The sequence below is a fragment of the Pseudochaenichthys georgianus genome, chromosome 19 (assembly GCF_902827115.2).
Source record: "Pseudochaenichthys georgianus chromosome 19, fPseGeo1.2, whole genome shotgun sequence".
NCBI lineage: Eukaryota > Metazoa > Chordata > Actinopteri > Perciformes > Channichthyidae > Pseudochaenichthys > Pseudochaenichthys georgianus.
Genome location: NC_047521.1, coordinates 16,559,665 through 16,572,934, shown reverse-complemented (window position 1 = coordinate 16,572,934; position 13,270 = coordinate 16,559,665). Strand labels below are relative to the sequence as shown.

The window sequence follows — 13,270 nt, the reverse complement described above, 5'->3', positions numbered from 1 at the left end:
GTGCACAGCCGAAAGCTTTTCATTAACCCACAAATGCGTCCGGAAGCTACCTCCTTCATCCTGTAGCTCCACATGCTGCTGTGGCTCTGTGAGGTGTGTGTGTGTGTGTGTGTGTGTGTGTGTGTGTGTGTGTGTGTGTGTGTGTGTGTGTGTGTGTGTGTGTGTGTGTGTGTGTGTGTGTGTGTGTGTGTGTGTGTGTGTGTGTGTGTGTGTGTGTGTGTGTGTGTGTGTGTGTGTGTGTGTGTGTGTGTGTGTGAATATATTATCCTTTATGGTCGGTAATGATATGATTACTTTTAGCGTTGAATCTTTTTATGGTAAACGGGAAATGCATTATGCAAATCATTAAAATGTTATTTCACTATTTACTATAAATGCAATTTAATTGGCGTGAACAAGGCACATTGTGGGTGAGTCTTTCAATGTATACAACAAGACATGTTATAACCATGTAAACAACATCCTGTGTAATAAAAAAAGAAACCATTACACTTTACAAACACCTTTATTGCAGAGCTATAATAAATCCAAATGACCAACAAGGTGTAGACATGGGGCAATTTTGATGCTTTATAGTCCAATTAGTTCACTTTTCAGCTGGAAATAGCACAGTATTTCTCTTACAAATGAACAATGAAACACACACTTAAAATGATGTGTGTTTCCAATGTGGGACACAGTCACATGACCATCTGTGGGTCCCAGCTTAAAATATAGTGAGTCTGCAGATAAAATGTAATTATTTTACTTCTTTGTCGTCATATATTTCTTCGTTTCATCTCTAATTAAGGGGCCATGTCCTAATTTCCGTAGGGAAAAAAATGAGCTTTGCACTAATTAGATTTCAAAAAGAGACAGGATTCAATTGTTATATATTTCCACTTCATTAAGTGTTATTATACAAGCGGATGCAACCAGTCTTTTGTCAGGGGTTCAGGACAGTTGGACATGCAGTAGTGACATGCATAATTAAATAATCATTATTTGCAAATAATGATTATTTAATTAGGTTTACATTTGATTTTATTTCAAGGAAATTCCTCTAGAAATTAACCACCAAATCCAATATCTTTCTAAAAGACTTGTAATAAGAACCAAATGATAAATGTCCTCCCAGAAAGCTTTTAAGAAATTATTCAGAAATAGAAAACAGGAATCAAGAAACACATGTAAACAAATAAATGTAGAGCACAATTTACCAATGATGCAATAGAAGATGTCCTCAGCAGTGTGAAATAAAAAATAAAAAAAAAGAACAATATTACAGTGGAATAATTTAAAATGCACTAGAAAATCCCCAAATGTGCTGTTTAAAACCCCTACAACCAAAAATATCTTTAATGATCAAATGTTTTTCTTTAACAACATGTCACAATGCAGCATCAGAGTTAATGCTCTCAGCATATTTTGATGTCCAAAGCTTTTACATATTGTACAATTTGTTTCAATACAGTTATAGGTTACAGTAGAGCATTATTTCTACAGTGCACTTTCCAGGGACACCACGTTATTTGCATTTTTTTTATCTAGATGCACATTAATGTAACTCAACTCACCTTTCTTAAAGACTTAGTGTTAACATTCATGTAAATGTGCTACCAATTTGTGTTGTGATTTTGTTGTGCATGGCTGACAGCTAATAACAGGCAAGGTTAAAGTTCAAAAATAAAGCCACGCCTCCAATGGGAGTGCTCGTTAAATGAAGTTTCGGATGTTTTGTTATTTCTCCGCAACACTTATTGATTTATTTGGATGCTAACAGCAAGGAACGTTGAGCTTACTCTGCTAACACTAAAATTGAGCAATGTGATGGTATTTTTATGCTGCCTCTGATTTCAATCTATGCTGTATAAACATATTGTGTGAGGTCATCAAGGCGTTGTTACATGGTGGGAACTCCTCCATCCTCTGCTCCACCCCCCCATGCATCTGGCTCTGTACGATCAATCTGCATAAAAGCCTCTTCTATCATTCATCCCCAACTGCTGAGTTTCCTGCCCCTGTTTCGTCACCTTCCCACCGTAATACTCTTAATTTGGCCTCAGCGTACATGTAAATTACAGATATCAGATTGTCGACACAGTGTGCCGAACTTTATAACCACCCATGACAGATTGTGATGGGAAAATGTCGACCTGGAGACACCTACTGCAGCAGGTTCTACCATTTTGAAATCATTTCCAGGTTCATATTTATTTTTGTTTAATCAAGATCAAAATGAAGGCTGAGTTTATAGATGGGTGTGGACGAGCAAGGGCACCAAAATTAGGAGGGCAAAAAAAGATTACTTTTTGATAGAAAGTAAAGCTTTCAAATTAGCCTTAAAGTACCTGCAACCCAAAAGGCTCATAATCTGTTGTCAGATTCCACTCATTTTAAACAACACGGTCTATTGTTAAGACTTATTCTTAACTATGGCATAATAAATTGGATTGAATTGTGAAAGGAGAAAATCAATGGTGTTTAGTGCTTACAGTGTTTTGCCAATGTTAGTCTTTTGAAAGACCTTTAGACTGAACGGCTCGGTGGCTTCATTCATGTTCATAGAGAATAATACCTTTGTGATCCCTGGTTTTTCCTATTGCTGTCAATCTTGCAGTTTCCTAAACTTGACAGCAATTTAGTTAAAAGTAAGAAACACATAACATGTTGCAGGTGTGGCTTTAGAGAACTGGGTAAAAGAAAAATGGTTCACGGAGACTGATGAGCCCAAAATCATTCAACCTGTATTGTGTTTAATTTAGACAGAACTGCAGGGAAATCACAAATGTTCTCTGGGCCAACAGCGTCTCAGATTATAATTTCATTTTTTATTCGAGTCTTATCAAATATTTTTGATAATGTTTGAATACAGAAAGTTGCCCAACAGTGCAATTAAAGTCCAACATTTTCTTGACAACAAACTCACATTGGTTGCTTGGTAACTGCTGTAACAACAAGACCATGAGAGGCACTCTTCACTTGGCATAAGCTGTCATTTTATATTCATTTTTATTGTTTTTATGCAAGGAAAAACAATCAGCAGTCTTGATGTTTTCTTAATGTATAGTCAATCCGAGGAGCATACATAACATTTTACATATTTCAATGTTAAGATCTGCTGCTATCATCAGCAGCAAATTGTTCTCAGAACTCCTGTCAACATTATTTCCCAGCAGATGTGGAGGAGTTCTTGCTCCATGTATCTGGTATGATTCAAACATTGTTGCTGTCTGGCATTTATCAACTCCCCTTTAGCTAAGTGATTAATTGCTTTGGATAGGCCGTATCAATTCTTCTCAACAGTCAGTCCAACATGTGGTTTGAAAAAAACCAAATCATTGTTCGTTTTCACTCTTAGTTAAGCCCCTTACTTTTCAGATCCTATTTACTCGGAAAAATGCATGCAGACATTCTCCTGGAGAAAAAAGAATTAACTCCAACTGCTTTGGATCATAAATTGATAGAAAATAATCATACATATTGTGATACAGTACAGTATGCAGCTTACCTCATAAAAAATAAAGAATCAACATTTTACAATTATCTACTGAGTAACAGGGAGGCGTGTGGCGCAGTGAGTTAATGCGCTGATCTTCGAATCAGAGGATAGCAAGTTCGATTCCCACTGCAGTCAGCATGTCGTAGTGTCCCTGGGCAGGACACTTCACCCCAAATTGCTCCTGTGGGGATTGCCCACAGTATTGAGTATGTAAGTCGCTTTGGATAAAAGCGTCTAACAAGTAATGTAACTGAGAACTATGAATGACACAAGCGAGACGCAGCATTATCATTAGTGGAATTAATCATCAGGTTCATCAAAGTTAATTCACACCAACATTCACACTCATAAGCCACAATATTTGCAGCACAAAATGGGTTAATTTTTATATATACAGCCTATGGTTAATTTACACATACACCATTGTGAGGTGTTAAGTAACTCAATCAGGAAGTTCACATTGACAGCTAAAGTAGGCTTTAATCGAATATATGTTTATTTAATTAACTATCACATAATAGCTTATTTCTGCTGCTTTGCATTTGAAAATCCAGTTTAAATGAACTGGAATGCCTGTTTCCCATTGTGCCATTGTCTTTTGTTTAGGTTAGGGTTTCTTAGCAACAAAAGCAACACAGTTCATGAAACACCAAAGGTTTCGAGCTGCAGGATGTTTTCTGAGGTAAAGTGATTATTCAAATGTATTTTCTTCTAAATATATAATTACTTCAACCTGGTAGAACACAAAAACCAAAATTGTCTTTGGAGCAAATTAAATGTGAGTGTCTAGTTAGGTTTTAGTTTTCAGCACTAAAGACAGATTTAGACAAAACTTCGAGCTGTCCTTTCAAGATATGTCGATGGCACAGAGTGGGATGACCGGAGAAAGGAGTCAAACCAATCAGGTGTAATTTACTCCTGAATTCACCAAGATGCTGACAAAAAGCAGTCCGCACTTTGGTGCTTTGAGTCATCACTCATTCTTCTCCCGGCACAACCCTCATCCACACAGGCTCAGACATATTCAAGGTGAGAGTGTGTCTTATGATTTCTCTCTTCTTACAGCAATTTATTTGGAGGTTGAATCATGCTTTGCCATATGCTCCCCTCTTAGAGACAATGGATGAGTTTTCTCATTTGTGCAGAACGGACATCAGTTGGTGTTTTGAAAATGAATTGTTATTTGCCTGAGAAACCTGAATAAAGTCAGCAGATCGCTCCTGTTCCAATCTAGGTTCATCAAATTGGATAAAGGAAAGACAATTTACAATGTATAGGAACTGTGTTTATGTGTACATTATCATAATGCACAATTCAATTCAGCAATTATGTAGCATATTATGGTATTCTCCTGACACCTATTAGTAATCTGCTCGAATGAAGACTCGTTTGTTATTAAAGCTGCTTACTTTAGCATTTTTAGCAGTTGACATTTGCTTATAAGCACTAAACACAAAGCTAGGCTGAGTCATGAGTCATGGGAATATCATTAGTTTTAAAAATAATAAGTAGACTTTATGACAAATGTAATATTTGACCTGATGGTGATGCATAATGAAAGTTCACAAATATTACACTAACAACCAGAAATGTCGACCTGCTAGTGGCATAAAGGAACAAAGTCAGTAGGATTAATCATCAGGGCCCAGGAGTTCAAAACTTTTAATCTCAATCAGATCCGATCAGATTTTGAAATCCCATTTTTTGTGATCCTGGATCAGACAAATCGGACAAATGTTGTCCCTGGAGTTCAAAGCAATTCAGGATAGGATCCCCCTGATCCAGATTACGACTTTTCAAGATGACTAGATCCTGAATATCAGTGCTTTAATCCTACCAATCGCCATCTAGTGGATATGAAAAATAACACAAGGAAGACAAAAGACCACATTGCAGAGACATCTATTGTCCGCAATTACTTTTGAAAGGTGATGACAGATGATGGACTTTTTTTTTGTTGAAGACATTTTTAATTTAATCTAAATTACATTTGTGATTGACAATCTTTGTTGTGATACTTTTATGAGCATAAACATTTATGTCATCAACATTTGGTTGAAAACAAAATAGGCCACCACAAACGTGAGCAAAAAATGGAAAAATAAAATGTATTTCCAATGAAGGCTAAAAATTGTGTATTATTTCAGTTAACAAATGTTGCCATCTAATTTAAATTGAAACATATTTTAAAATAAATTGTACAGTACATTTTGCTCTGGTAATCCACTGGAAATCCACCCCTCTGGTGGGATCAGGATAATCCAGTTTGTTGATCCCAATCCTGTGTTGTCGGTTTGAACTATACCCGTTTTGAAGATTTGATCCAGATTAAAGCTTGGATTGGATTTCCTGATCTGATCGGATATCAAAGTGATCCTAATCCTGTTTTTTGGTTTTGAACTCCCCAAAATCCAAATCTGATTTGATCAGATAGGGATTACAAGTTTTGAACTCCTGGGCCCTGGTTACTATGGATTTCTGAACTGAATTTCAAGCCAGTCTATTCAATGCATTTTCAAATGTTTTACAAAAAAAAACCTAAAAAAGGAATTAATATAAGAGTGTAACAAAGTAATTAGAACTGATTTACCTGGAACTTTGAATGTAGATGTAGACATTGAGGCTCCATACTCTGATAAACCCACTGAACACACAGATAGACCAGCTGCTGAGACATACAATATCTCATCCCCTTTAAAAAGGGTATACAAAGGTGTTAAAGGTGATACATGTGTTGTTCCACTTCCCCCAATTAGCATTTTCCTTTGCTTTGCAATCCGATAACTGTGGTAACTCTCACCTCACCTATTTTATAAATATTCAAAAACACATTTATCAGAGCTAATAACAACTTAATTTTACATTAACAAGGTTGTCCTTATTCTGATTTGTCTGATGTTTAGGTTACTTACACTGTATATGAAATGCTGCATGGGCACTGTATAAAAACGTATCATATAGATAGTGATATGGTACATGAAAGAGTTGAGTGCATTATTTCCAGAGAGTGGGTTTAATCCCTGTGTAGTGGAGAATTAGAGATAACTCAGTGTTGGCACTAGTTTTGTGTCTATCACTAGGTTCACCCAGGTGTGTCAGCCAGAACACCACTTAAGGCCAAAGGTCCAGAATAGAGGAAATGAGGAGCTAAGATGAGGCTTGACTTCTTTACTTATTTAGGCAGACATACAGATATTTGTCTGTGTGTGGTTTTTCCTATAAGGGAAATAAACAAAATACAATCAATATAAGATAACTTATGCATACATAAATAATACACATAATATTGCCAAACCCTATAGAAATGATAATCTCGACAAGCTATAATACAGCATGTCTGCTTTCTCTTATAATTATAAACACTTTAACATATGTCAAACACTCTTTACCAGGGACACGCAGAGATTCAAAGCTACGGCCCGTCCACACAGCGGCGTGCGTTGACGCTTCCCCATTCACTTTGAATGGGGTGACGTCACTTTTAGCCGAAATGCATCGTGGGAAGCGACGTGGAGCGTAGCTGGCGTGGCTCGCTGCAAAAGTTGAGCAATGTTCAACTTTTGACGCCTCGGCGAGGCGTCAGCCAATCGAATCATATGCCAGTACAAGCTCTAGCCAATCAAACCGCTGCTTGTGTGTCAGGGGCGGGAGATTCATGTGATTGGTTGTTGGTCGAGTTTCAGACACGCCCGCCGGCAAGCGTCAGCGCACGCCGCTGTGTGGACGGGCCGTTAAGCTACTGCTAATGAGTAACGTTCCACTTTCGGTTGGCGGAAAGCAGCAGCCGATGCTCTTACAGTACGTCCACACAGCAGCTTTAGACGAATCTTCCACCGCTTCCAACGCTTCTCTGCCCATTGACTTTGAATGGGGATGACGTCACTTTGCCTCGCTTTTCGCCGAACAGCATTGTGGGGGAGCGAAGCGAAGATTTTCAGGATTTCCAGGATTCAAAAGTTGAGCAATGTTCAACTTTTGAAGCTGAGCTGGAAGCGTCAGCCAATCAAACACGTTTATGCACATCTGACAGTAGAAGTGCTAGCCAATCAAACCGCGTGTAAGCAGGGAGAACCAGACCGCAGTTCATTTCCTCATATTCCAAACGAGAAATTACGGTAGCAAATCACCCGGTTCTTTACGATCAGAACTATTAACGGGATACAAACCGGAGGAACCAGGCATGGAGGGAGGTGGCAGAGACAGTGGGTGAAACTGGTAGGTTTTGCCTGTTTGGGGAGTTTATATATATATAGTACATGACCATTGCATGTATGATATGTGTAATGTGTATTTGTAAAGCGCTTTGAGCATCTGGAAAAGCGCTATAATAAATGTAAGGAATTATTATTATTATTATATATATATATATATTGCTCGCATAAAATTCCCGGGTTTTTTTGCTTTGTATGTCGGGGGCGGGAGATTCATGTGATTGGTTGTTGGTCGCATTGCTCGCAAACAATCCCCAAGCTGTCAGACATGCCCAGCTCCAAGATTTTCAAGATTTTAAGCTGCTGTGTGGACGTACCGTTATTGTGAAACGCAACATACATGCTACTTTCGGTAGCCGAGTAGCGGAGCAATAAATGACCTGTAAACACATAATATCAATAACTATAACTTTGGGGCCTTTTCTACACCCTGAGGTCCTTATGTAGTCAAAACTCTCAGCAGTTGGGAGTTGCCTTTGACAGTCCCACACTTTTGAAGCACTTTACGTTATGTGTGTGAACTGTGAATATTGTGTCTCTCTCTTTCCCACAGGACTCAATGGTAGACCTGTTTGCATGGTGAGAGATGATTGGTTTGTCACCTCATCATTATTTCCACATCCACTTCTCAAAAGCCACGTCTTCAAGAAAGCCACTGGTCCATCACTTAATGTAGTCAGTAGTAACAAAATCAAATCAGGTATTTCACTCACACACGCCGCCTACATTTTCTCATTACTTTTCAAAAAGCTGGGCGGTGGTGGCGAAGTCGATAGACACTTGGAACTGCAACTGGAAGGTCACCAGTTCAAGTCCCGGCAAAACCAAGCGCTACAGAGGTGTCCCTGAGCAACGTACCGTTCCTATACACTGCTCCCCGGGCACCGTTCAAAAATGGCAGCACACTAACACTAGGATGGGTCAAATGCAGAGAAACAATTTCCCCACGGGGGGTTTAATAAAGTATATCAAAATCAAAGCTCTGCCTTCAAAGATTACAATTTAGCTCCAATAATTTCCCTCTTTTTTCACAGCACAATTTTCAGAGGCCTGGAGGGATGAACTTAAAGACCTTGCTGCAAAAGTCAGCTTGTCTTCCGAAGCAGGAAAAGACAAAAAGCCCGTACGTGTATTGCTGTTATTGTTGTAATCTGGCACCTCAACACTTTTGAACACACTGCGTGATTTCATCTTATTCAGAACATTATAATTTGTTTTCCATTTCAAGCAAGGCCATATTATAATTGGTCAAGCATTGGTATTTGATGTTTCCGGTGAAGAGCTTGGATGATTTTGAGGATGTATTGCAGGAGGAAGAATTTGTCCGCCGAAAGACCCAATATTCCGCTGAAACCGGGAGAATTGTCCCTCCATCCACTAACTCTTACCAACGCAGAACCCATTCCCAGCGCATGATGTATCCTCAGCCTCTCCATGATCAAGAACTCATGGTGAAATACTCCCTTGATGTTCTTCTTTGATGAAAAAAGTGTCATTAGGGGTAGTTTGGGGATAAAATGGGGCATAGCAATGTAATAATACTTTCCTCTGGGAGAAGTAGGGTTAGCCACAGATCAAAAGGAGGTATCCAAAACCATGGATAATAGTTATAGCCTTAGGCCAAGGTTGTTAGAAAATAGCTCCGAACACAGGCTTGTTACCTGGCTTGTGAGAAAATTACTAGTAATCACTTGAATATAAAATGATGTGGTTTGCAAAGTAATGCTGTGATAGTGCTACTGCTCTGTTTCAGGTGTTTGAGCTGCTCTGTCAGATCCTGCAGACAGACTCCCTGTCTTCGGTCCAGCAGTGGCTTCTGCTTGCAGGACAAAGAGGTACAAATGCTTAGTAGTCTGTACACTACAAGTAAATTGATCATATTTTACATATATTTTTTTAAAAGGTAAAATTAGCAGATTAGTAGATAAGGGCATGTCAACAGTGTGTAATGACGCACTCAGTTAATTAAGTTGTGGATCTACATGTGAATGTAATCTTAAAAAAGTGTATAATGTTTGTGAAGATAATCTTTGTCTTTGCCAATTATTACTGTATTTTAACTTAAAGGGGACCTATTATGCAAAATGCTTTTTTTAATGTCTTTTATACATAAATATGTGTCCCCGGTGTGTAAGGAGACTCACACAGTTTCAGAAAATACAACCCTCTCTCTTTTCCTGCTTACCCACATCTCTAAAAAAAAAAGAATAAGAAAACGGGGGTGCAAACGAGCAGATCTAGGATTTGGCTCGTAATTAGCCAAATGTGGCACACGTGACACGTCCCAACCTATCGTCTCCGTATAGTTCTAGCTGAATCCCCTCTCGCAGCTGTGTGTCTGTGTATTCAGCAGGATGTTTGTTTGTAGCCTTTATTTAACCAGGTGAAAGCCCCTTGAGATCAAAAGATCTCTTTTTCAAGGGTGACCTGCAGGACATTACACATGTAACATAAAAACAACAGAACAACAATAAGGATGACATACAACATAATGTACAGGGTACAGTTTACAAACTCTATTTACAGTGACAGGTACCATGAGTATCAAACAGCATGTCACCCAGCCGAGTTTTAAAATGATGCAGGGGAACCAAAGTGCTCAGTTTTAAACATGTTTACAGACTGTTCCAATTTAGTGGAGCTGCACAACTAAAAGCTTTCGTCCTAGCACTTAGCACATTTAATAAAACAACATCATGAGATCTCAGGCAATAAGTACTTTCAATTCGTCGAGAGATCAGAGAGCAGATATAAAAAGGGAGTTTACCCAACATGGCTTTATAGATGAACATGTACCAATGACTGAGCCTCCGTACAGTTAGTGAAGGCAGACCTGCCTTGGCATACAGGGTACAGTGATGAGTAAGTGCTTTACAGTTAGTAACAAATCTCAGGGCACTGTGATAGGCGGCATCTAACTTTTCCAGGCAATGGGCAGGTGCATTCATATACATCAAATCACCATATAGTCCAGCACAGGTAAAAAGGTCACAGTGACTAGCCTTTTCCTGGCTTCAAAAGAGAAACAGGACTTGTTTCTGAAAAAGAAACCTTGTCTAACCCTCAGCTTTTTAAGCAGATTAATGACCTAAAGTTTAAAAGTAAGACAATCATCAAGCCAGATACCTAGGTATTTATAACAGCTAACCACTTCAAGTACTTGTCCTTGCATAGTAACAATATCCAAAACAGGCTCTGGTGTCTTTTTAGCTTTTGAAAAGTCTGAATGTCTGCAGGAGGCACTTGTTATAGTACATATCATGGCACTGTTCTAGCAGTAAACACTTAAGAAAGAATGTGCTGTATCAGAAACAATGTGCGGCGTGTTTTGGGAGTAATATGGTCTGTTTTTACATTAGCAAGCATCGCTAACACTCAGAGCTAATGCTGCACTGGAGAGAATATGTGTAACGTAATGTCAGTAGACCCTGCGAGAGAGAAACGTTTGAGCTCCATACTGTTTCAGAAATAATGCTTGAAGTTGGTGGAAGTGGTTTGGAACATAATATGGCATTTAATCATGGCAGCGCTTAGCTGAGTTTCTCCCAGTAGAAAACTCTCGCTACAAAGGGGCGTGGCTAACAGCAGCTGTTCCATTTAAAGCTACAGTCACAGAATCAGCCTTTTTGGAACAGGGCTGGAATAGAGGGGTATGAGGCATGGCTATAATGGGTGATCTGTTTGGTATTTTAAGCAAAAAACTTCACTGACATGTTTTGTATAGGTTCAAATATAGCATAATAGGTCCACTTTAATTTGTATTCATGAGTTAACACAGTAAATTACATTAACCATAATAGAGTGTTTAATTGCTCTGCTGATGGAAGAGTCACTAAACCTCTCAATGGATATTTCCTGGCATTATGTGATGTGGCGTACCCTCAGAGAAGGACCTGGTGATGGGGATGATCAGGCAGGCTCTGGACGGAGTCGACCTCTCGGCCCACCCACAAAGGAGCTTCCAGCAGCTCCAGGCTTTTCATCCTGGTGCATCTCCGGTGGTGTACGGTCCATCGTGTGATCAGTCGTGGAGAAAACCTCAGAGAACGAGGTCAGGAGGATCTCAAAGGTTCTGGTGGTTATTTCTTTCAAAGCTCAGCATGTTTAACATTGTTTATTCACTTCCACAGCTCATACAGAAGGAACCAAACCTTCAGCGTGGAGAAACCAGGTGACTACTTTCTTATTCTTTTTCATAGGTTGTTGTGATTTATTGTACTGGAACATTTTCTTCTCTCTCTCCTATCCGCTGTAGTCTTCTTAATGCATGTGTCCTGCCATACAGTATGCTTCAACATTTAAATAAAGCTGAACCACCAACTGAGTTTGTGTGTGTCCTTGCATTAAATGACAGTTCTTTCTCTACTCTGATGCAACATAGACTCAGTGGCAGTCATCTTATAGGCACTGCAGGAGGTCCTGGAAGTCATCAAAGTCCTACTTTTTCAAATGTTCCTGTTTGAAAAGTGCAATTATCCTCCACTGAAATTATCTTTTGTGTCTTCCATGATTCGTACTTCTTAGAATATTTTATTTTTTAACAGAAGACTGTTAAGTATGCTATTTAAATACAATATTAAAGGAAATGCGCTTGACAATAATAGAAAACTGATTTTACAGTATTGCAACGTACAGTATTTGTATGTATTCTATACCCTTTTTCTTTTATTTCTAAAGAGAACAGATGTGGTTAATGAAAATACTGGCTTTGTGTGACTCTTGACTTAAATATTATTTTCCAGAGAGGATTGGAGAAGCAGAGGTCCTTGAAGTCCACGCTGAAACTCAAAATAATCTTCAAGATCCTCCACTTGAGCACACAGGGAGTGTTTAGTTTCCTGATTTTCACCGTACTAATAACTTAATTCTGGTTTCCTTATAATGAGTATTGATTGGTTTCTTTGTTTTTATGTTCATGGAAAAATATATAATAGGCTCTCATTTTTCATTTTTGCTCTGTTACTTGAAACCATGGACAATGTAATGAGTTCTCCAGATGTATTTTGTAATTTAATTATACAACATACTGTACAATAGGAAGGATAGTGTAACATAGTACTGTGGAGGATGTTTCATAATTGTATATCATCATCTGGTAATACTGAGAATAATTTTCAAGATCATCCACTTCAGAACGCAGTATAGTTTTTGTGTGAAAAAAGGAACACAATACACACATCGTTTCACCTTGGTCAGAGAAAGTCCTCTAAGTTCCTAAAATGCAACATACTTAGCACCAAATGGTGCTGTTGGCGGTTGGTGTATTAGCCAGCCTTACTAACTGCATTAAAACAAAAGAGTAAATAAATCACATGCGCAGTAATGCCAAAATGAGCCAGGGGTGTAAAGTTTGAGGGGGGGATATTTGGATCACACCATCAGAAAACTCTCCTGATGCTGTTCTCTGTCTTGTTTTGCTTTCCAAAATTACTGTAGCACCAACAAACCTTTCTACCATTTATATGTCATTTGTCATGGTTATGTTTTTTTGTGGATTATGTGGCTTGCTTGTGTGTGCCGTGGGCACATTATACACTGAACAAAAATATAAATGCAACACTTTTGTTTTTGCTCCCAT

At 38.6% G+C, this 13,270-nt stretch overlaps 1 protein-coding gene across 1 annotated transcript; it reads left to right on the top strand.

Moving 5' to 3' along the window:
• Positions 1–4,413: 4,413 nt before the first annotated feature.
• tbata (thymus, brain and testes associated) lies at positions 4,414–12,526 on the top strand. The gene is made up of 8 exons (XM_034107115.1): positions 4,414–4,510; positions 8,246–8,392; positions 8,727–8,815; positions 9,003–9,143; positions 9,446–9,527; positions 11,578–11,743; positions 11,823–11,863; positions 12,435–12,526. The coding sequence occupies exons 1-8, from the start codon at positions 4,414–4,416 to the stop codon at positions 12,524–12,526; spliced, it is 855 nt and encodes a 284-aa protein (XP_033963006.1).
• The last annotated feature ends 744 nt before the right edge of the window (positions 12,527–13,270 follow it).

Coding starts and splice junctions, on each gene's coding strand:
- tbata (XM_034107115.1), top strand. CDS start 4,414: ATGCTGACAAAAAGCAGTCCGCACTTTGGTGCTTTGAGTCATCACTCA. Junction 4,511..8,245: donor CAGGCTCAGACATATTCAAG/GTGAGAGTGTGT, acceptor TCTTTCCCACAG/GACTCAATGGTAGACCTGTT. Junction 11,864..12,434: donor CTTCAGCGTGGAGAAACCAG/GTGACTACTTTC, acceptor ATTATTTTCCAG/AGAGGATTGGAGAAGCAGAG.